We start from the raw sequence: 8,472 nt of genomic DNA, 5'->3' as shown, positions 1-8,472 counted from the left end.
CTTTTTCACCAGCTTTTATTTTGTAATCGGTACTTGTATTTTGTTTGTATTGATGTTTGGAATATTATTCATGTATTATTTGTTATTTTGTCTTACATGCATGTCTTTTATTGTCGTTTCCTGGCATATATTACGTTGCAGGGGTTTGGGGATTTTGAAGATGGTTTTATGCTGGAATGGGGAAACAAACTTACTCTTGGGACCAATTATTTTACTGACCCAATGGGTAATGTTATGAACTTAGAGTTTGAGGAAGATCTGATAAGAAAGGGAATTTTTCGAATACCACCTTATTTCGAAGAATTTTATGATCTGAGAGACTTGCATTATGTCTGCACTGTATTTTGTGGTGATCGATATTTTCGCCTGAGGATTTTCGACTTACAATGGACTGAAATAGAATACCGAGGTATAGCTGATAGTTACATTGCAGAAGAAGATTTGGTGTGGTCTAGGTTCTTGTCTTCTTTCAGGATTCTGTTAACTCCCAAAGAGGTAAATCTGTAGCATTTATCATTCTTGTTTTGTGTAAAAATAACTGTTTCATATTTTAGTCTAATATTGTATGATTTTCGGAATGCAGCCTACAATTAGCTTGGATCCTTATTTCCACCTATTCTGGGAAAGGAAAATAGTTTTTGACCAGGAGATGGAGTTTGTTGATCCGAATTCTAAAACTTTCAAGTTTAAGTTTCATGTGACCCCAAATGCAACCACGATTTTTCGTGGTCCGATTCGGAAAATGTTCAAATACTATAATCTGAAGGATGAAGTCTACTTGCATATGAGTTATGTATCACTCAATGTTTTCTTAATTAAGTTATTTTCAGTGGAAGGAATCGAGATTGCCTATACTCTAAATGCAGCATCTTGTTCTGGTACTGCAAAAAACCTTGAAGATGTTCCAGAAGATGATAGTGACAATTGCTTAATAAAATGTTTGACTGCTTATGATGTTGGTGCATCGTCACTGGTATGACTTAGTTTTATTTATTACAGTAAATTTATTTGATCTTCTATAAAACTTTGTAGTTACTTACAATCTTTTTAATTCCTATTTCAGTATCTGAATGCTTCATTCGTTGCCAATGCATTTTCGACATCTAAGAAGGAATGCCTATTATCAAATGGTAATGGAATGTACTGGCAGTGTTCAATTAGATGGGCTCAGAGGGCGCGCACTGAATGCTATCTAGGGTGTGGATGGAGGAGATTTGTCACGGAAAATAAGTTATGCGCTGGTGATAGGATAAAGTTAGAAGTTAGGAAAAACGAAGACAATTTAATCGTAGTTCAGAAAATCTAGTGTGTTGCTGTAATATTTAACTGGAATGTTTAATTTATGTATGCTGTGGTAATATTTTGGTGCTGTTTACGCACAAGGACATATTTTTTTGGTTGGCACTTGTATTTTGGTATGTATGCCAACGTTTTATTTAAATGGATGAAGTATGGGTTTCTATATTAAATAATTTTGTTAATTCAGCTAACGACTAATGGAATCAGTTTACATAATGGTAAACCTTCATTTTCGATCACGTCTTGTTGAAACAATAAATGTTCCATATAGAAAGTAGATTTGTTTCCAATAAATAGGATGGATTGAAGTGATTAAGTGGATTTAGAAAACAAAATGGAACAATACTTATAACCTATATTTTAATAGTTGATAAAATGTGAAAAAACAAATATTGCGTTTCTGCAAGGTAAATACGTTTCACGCTCATTAATTGGTGTATATGGTTATGTTTCATTTCAATTTATTACTATGTTGGTGAAAGAAATCATTAAATGGAGGTGGCGGTAGTGTAAAAAGAAAAAGAGTTCAGTACATAAATGCATTCTTTATTGAATATGAATACGTGTCTACCATGGTTGGTCTCGCAATAAATGAGGACATAGTTTTTAGTTCGAATTACTATGTCAACCATTTCTGAGGCAATTAGCTCATGCAACAATTCATACAATGCTGCAGTTGTTCCTTTTATCAGGTATCATCCTCTTTCTTTGTATCTGAAACTGTATAACTTCAAACTCATTAGATAATGGACATGGAGTTTCACATTAGTTCTCATATCTGCTCTGTCTATACAAAATATATAACCCACTCAGTTATCAAAATGAAATTAATTAGTCTGAATTTCTATACATTTTGAAAGACTTCCTTAAATACAACATTTGTCGTTGAAGACAATGGTTTTTTGTCAAAATCATGGATTAAAATTTTTAATCCCGATTTACTCTGAACCCTAGAAACTGCGACATATAATTGACCATGGCTAAATACTGGTTTTGGCAAATATAATCCAACCGAACACAAAGATTGTCCCTGTGATTTGTTAATTGTCATTGCATAAGATAACATTATTGGAAATTGCCTTCTGATTAGTTTAAATGGCCAAGGAGATTGAGATGGAGACATAGACATACGTGGAATGTAAACTTCGTTACCCTTTCTGTTTCCACTAAGAATCTTTGCTGCTATTACATGTTTTTGCAACCTTGTAATAATTAATCTGCTTCCATTGCACAACCCCTCTGATTGATCCAAGTTTCTTAGCAACATTATAGGAGCTCCGATTTTGAGGGTTATTTGATGACTTGGTAAACCTGATGTAGTTAATGAATTCAGGAATTCTGGAGTAAGAACATCATATTCATCGTTTATTGGATTATCTGTCTTATCAATTGTATCTACACTTAGGTATTCTTGTTCTTGTCCTGCAAAATAGTCATAGTATTAGTTACTGCATATATAATTCATATTCAATATGTAACATATGTGACTAACAATATCCTAATAATTACCTAGAATTAAAGATAATATGTATTTGTTGATTTCTTCTACTGTTTCAATTCTACTGGCCAGTATAGCTCTGCTCTGCAGGAAATTATCATTTCTATAATTCTCCAATAGATCAGGATATGTGCTTAACACAATAGCTTCAATTGGATCATTAAAATCAGAGATCAAAAATTCTGGAGGTATTTCGATATCCACAACACCATCATTGGGTTCGCACAAGATACCATCACCTAGTTTTACAATCCAATCGGAGAATTGCTGAATTTCGCATGTTGAAGTGCTTGGTAAACCTGGTTGTAGAAGTCTCATGTTCTTTGTCAATGTCAAAACTTGACAATGCTGCCATAGGTAAGAAGCATTGATTGTTGCATGTACAATGTCTGATCTAGTTCCTTTAGGAATGACAGGTAATATCTGTCTGAAATCACCTCCAAAAACTACTACCTTTCCTCCAAATACTAAATTTGGTTTCATTTTGTCTTTCATTATGTCATTTAAGGTCATGTCTAGAGTTTCGAAACAAAATTTGTGTGCCATTAGTGCTTCATCCCAAATAATGAGATCAGCTAATTTTAGTAGCTCAGCAGCTTCAGAACCTTGCTCTATGTTACAAATTGAGTTTTCCATGGTTGGAATTGGAATTCTGAACTTTGAATGTGTTGTCCTTCCTCCTGGCAACAATAAAGATGCTATACCACTTGATGCAACAGTTAATACAATTTTTCTCTTAGATCTCAATGCTGAAGAAATAGTTGTCCACATGAAAGTCTTTCCGGTACCCCCATAGCCATACAAAAAGAACATTCCTCCCACATTTTTAATAACAGCTTCAGTAACTTTTTGAAATATGTCTTTTTGTTCCCCTACAATTGTAATTCAGATATTAATTATTGAAAACAAAAAATGTACTCATGAATTTTTAGTTAGGTTATACCTGTCATCCGATCATAATTTTGCTGAAATAGATTTGCTTGGGTGACAGGATTGTAGTCAAGTTCTGAGTACACCAATCTGTTCCCACATTGAGCTATAATAAAACCATCTGGATATGGCATTGTTGGGAATTGTTTTAGGCTTCTTCTATTACTTTGTAGTATCTCTTCAATATGGAATAACGTCAAGTTTCGCAATATATCAAGTGATAATTGCAGTTCTGCATTAAAATTCAGTTACTTAAGTATTCATTTATGTTATTTCAGTAACTTATTTCTCTTATAAGTTTATAATTTTAAGACAGACATACCTGGATTGCCAGCTTTTATTCTTTCCCTATATAATATGTCATCAGATAGCCATTTCCAAGTTTTTTCCCATAGATCTAGTGGTTTGTTGACACTATTGGACAATAGCATTGTCACGAAAAGTTTCCTTAGATAATTTCCACTGCCCCAATCTTTGGCTTCTTTGATTGCTTCTACATATTCCTTATCATCTGCCAAAAATCCCAAGGTTTCACATGCTTCTCTAAAGGTTGAATATAATATATTATCCACCGTTCTGATATCTTCATAACATAAAGGACTTTTGACAACAGTGAGCATCCTCCTTAGATAGTATAATTCACCTGTTGATGGTGGAACCCAAATAAGTCTTCCAATTGTGTTTCCTATTTTCCTGGGTTTCCAACATCTGTCTTTCTTGACATAGACAAATTTTGACACAATCTCTGGGTATGTCAAAGTTCTTGCCAATTCATACTTTTTATTACATTCCATCCAACTTGTAAACATTGATTCTGCTACAGTTGCTTTTCCTATGACTTCATCAATAAACTCGTCGTCTTTAAAGTACACTGATTGTTCTCCGGGAAGATGAAAAAATAAACGTTCAACAGCTGGATTCCTGCCATGAATAGGAAATGAAAATATTCTCCAACATGCCTCAGATGGTGATATGTATCTACAATCAAGATATTGTTTAATTTCATCTCCTGACTGGTGATGAAGATGAGTTGCATTGGTATTATTAACTATAGCCGCTGTAATTCTGTCATAACCCTTGTTGATGTATTTGAATAAGTACTTAATTGAAGTACTTTTGTTGCACCATTCAACATTGATGTGACCTTCATATTTAAGTAACAATTTAGGATTATATGGAACCACAGATCGATTGTCTAAAGAAACATGATTCTTGACCACGCAGACTCCATTGTCTCTTCTTCGATATTGTGGAAATCCATCTTCTGAAATAGTTGTACTACTCTGAAATTTTTTAGGATAAAAGCGTGAGCATTTACCATTCTTCATGCAAGGAAGGGATTTATTTACTACTCCACAGGGACCATGAATCATATGATCCTTCACACATTCATATAGTTTAGGATTTGCAATTGGGCACGGAATTTCAGCTGATATTACTTTATCAATATCATCAGCGCTTGGATATTTGTCATTTTGGTGCAAAAAGAGAAGCAGATGAGCATGAGGTAGACCACGCTTTTGGAATTCAATAGTATACATGTTTGCATTGTAAATTCATTCCATTAGTATATGAACGAACAAAAAAAATTTACGTTATCAAATAATAGGAAAAAGGGAATATACATCCAATGACCCTGCCCAACAAATGATTCTTCGTAAGATCTGCTAGAAGATGATCAAATTTGATTCGGAAAACCCTTGCAACCAAGTCTGGTCTATCAGATGCAGATAAATTTTGATGTGATAAAATTCTGTGTATTTCAGGCCACTTCGGATTGCATGTAAAAGTAACAAACAAATCTGGAAAACCAACATGACTACAAATGGCCATTCCATCAAAATAAAGTTGTTCCATAAATCGCGTACCACCAACAAAAGTGGAAGGTAGTACAACTCTTTTGCCTTTTGTAGATCCTTCTTCTTGAGTACTTGATTTTGATTGGAAGAGGTTATCGTACTTGTCCACTCTAAGCTTGGACTGGTTATTTCTTATGAATGATAACCTTTCAGACTCTAGCATAGTGTATCCATCAACAACAAATTGTTGGAACAATCGCCTAGATCTTAGTAGTGTCTGTGCTTCTAATTCTCTACTCTGAATCCGGAAGCAGAACCATTCCCTTATTGTCAAGCGATTTCTCTTCATGTTTTTTGAAGTACTTGTGACTCGATGATTAACATCATGCCTATAACCATCTTCCCCACATGGAAATAGTAAAGGATATTGGAAGCCTAGGTAACTCGTGTGAAGTTCGTTAATTCTCTGCAGTTTTCCACTTCTATTTTCCATTATGATATCTCTTGGGGAAGCACTGTCAACGTCACCAACAATTAGTGCTGCTACTTCTGAAACGGTAGGAATATTATATAACCTTCCATCCTTATTCCTATCAGCAATTAGCCTTAATTTAAGATCATGGAAAGGTTGTTCTCTGTAACGGTCTCTAGCAACTCGGAATGATTTGGCATGAACATTGAATTCATCTAACATTTTTGTTAATTTGTCTACAATATCCACGTCAATTTTGTTGTCATTGCTGAAAATTAATAGAATCTTAATTAATACAGCATCCAAAATATCAAATTGTTGTTTTAAACAAACTTTAGCTTCACGTACCTTAAGGATTGGATTCTGTTGTGTGTTTCATTTTCAGTATCATAAATATATAGTTGGGCAAACTTAGGAATTTGTCCTGCAGGCGGGAGCAAACTACCTATTCTATGGCAAGCTTGGCCTTGGATCCTCAGATTGGGTGGACCATGACCATTGTTATAGCTGTTATCAACTTTGGCACCTGGTGATGTAAAAGCAAACATCATATTATATGTACGAATATGTTGTTGGAAATTTTTTCCTTCTCTGCTATTGGAATCAAACAATAATTGCTTCAAAACAGTAGGAGCATCCTTCAATAGAGGTAACTGCACTTTTCCATTTCCACAGCACAAATTAAACTTTGGAATTGCAGAATGTTTATGCTTGTCTATCCTTTCTTCATACCACATGCATGCTTTGCAATAGGGGCACGTATAAATTGGGTCACCTATATCTACATAGCAACTGAATGTGTATCTCGATTTTAGTAAACATTTTTAAAAAAACTAAATATAGTAAAGTCAAGATGTAATTAATAGTATCTTATCATTCGTCAAATTGTATGGAATAGTCAGAGTCCGAAGTTGTATATGTTTTTTGCTTTATATGTTGATTTTTTTGCATTTTAGCCATCTGTTGAACTGTGATAATTGAAAACAGTCAGAATTAAACAATATATCCATTTGGTAGTAGATAAATTAATTAATACCTTGGCCATTGTCTGGATTGTCTGCATTAGTACATGGTTGACTTATTTCTTCACCCATATGAAAATGAGATGCAGTTAAGGAAGAATGTTGACTACTACTCTTATTCAATGAGCACTGATTATCTTTTTCCTGCTCTGAAAAAACAATCTCAAACCTAGGCAATAGGTTTTGTCGATGAGAAGCATTACTATCTGGAACTGCATCTCTATTTTTATGACATTGTACTCTTCCAGAAGTGTTAAGTCTTCCTCCAGACAAAAATTGAGTTGTAACATCAGACAGTGGAGTACACAATGTTCTACCATGTTGGCTTTTAGAAAATATACCACACTCTTTAACACATTTCTTATTCATCCTGTTTTCTTTCAAAATCATTTTTCGCTTCAATCTTGCTTGGGCACAAGCAATCTTCAATATTTTTTTATCAGCCTCCATTCCTGCGTTTTTAACATACAGCACAATCACTTCAGAATTCATTTCACACCATTGGATTCAAATCAAATAAATAATAAAAACATATTCTACAATGTATAACTATAGTTTTGAACAACAATAAACAAACCTCAACGCAGTGTAGTTTAACTTTTTTATTTTTGTAGGCATTGGAGTAGTTTCATTATTTTTGTTGCTACTGCAAATTATCATCCCTTCATTGCAGACCACATAACTTAGATGTTTATGCTGTAGTTATTGCAATTAGTCAATTAAAATGGCGCCAAATAAAAAAAAGATAGGATTTTTTTGCACATAAATCTATTTCATATATTGTCGTGTCACTTTAATGAAATTAGTATATGCAATGAGTGCTTCGTATTTTTTTCGTATTTAAAACTTAAACTAAATAATTAAAAGGTCAGAGTATTAATTACACTGACATTTCATTACCAACCGTCATTTGAAACGGTAATTTTTTTTTAAAGTTTAATATTTATGTCATGTCCTTCGACTTCTTCACTTTCCATTGTCCAATCATTCTGCACTGCATTTCTCAAATCTATTCCAATGGCTTCATCTTCCCGGAATGCTATGATGTACTGCCATCCATTTTGGGTTTCAATCTTTAATCCAACTAAGGTAAGTTTTTTAATTTTTTTGGTTTAAAGTTAGTACCATCTGTTTTCAACCATTGATATGAGAAAGCAAATGCAAAACTTCAGTATATGTTCGATTTATGCATAGGAGCAATTATAATATGCATTCTGTGGACATAATATTACAAACTGGAACCCATTCTTTAGATTGTTTTTTTCCTATTTTATTATTTGCACAAATAAAATCACAGAGCGTAGTACATCCATAATTTTTCATTCCTCTACTTCATACATATTGCAGGAATACATTCAATTTGACCCTGGTTTCGTTGTTTACTGGTCAAAGGAAGTTAGACACAATCTAAACTACTTAGTGGACCCAAGAGGAAATAAGATAGTTATCCGC

The 8,472-nt window shown here is 33.7% G+C and overlaps 1 protein-coding gene across 1 annotated transcript; it reads right to left on the bottom strand.

The window, feature by feature from the left end:
- Window positions 1–2,143: 2,143 nt before the first annotated feature.
- Window positions 2,144–7,470, bottom strand: LOC114163467 (uncharacterized). The gene is made up of 8 exons (XM_028047777.2): window positions 7,035–7,470; window positions 6,347–6,779; window positions 5,353–6,266; window positions 5,077–5,270; window positions 4,050–5,010; window positions 3,741–3,959; window positions 2,809–3,669; window positions 2,144–2,721 (listed from the first exon to the last, which is right to left on the bottom strand). The coding sequence occupies exons 1-8, from the start codon at window positions 7,468–7,470 to the stop codon at window positions 2,144–2,146; spliced, it is 4,596 nt and encodes a 1,531-aa protein (XP_027903578.2).
- Window positions 7,471–8,472: the final 1,002 nt, after the last annotated feature.

The sequence above is a fragment of the Vigna unguiculata genome, chromosome 9 (genome assembly GCF_037176805.1).
Source record: "Vigna unguiculata cultivar grain cowpea cultivar isolate G323 ecotype 2 chromosome 9, ASM3717680v1, whole genome shotgun sequence".
In the NCBI taxonomy this organism is placed as follows: Eukaryota; Viridiplantae; Streptophyta; class Magnoliopsida; order Fabales; family Fabaceae; genus Vigna; species Vigna unguiculata.
Note: the sequence above shows the minus strand (reverse complement) of the source record. Positions and strands in the feature narration are given on the sequence as shown.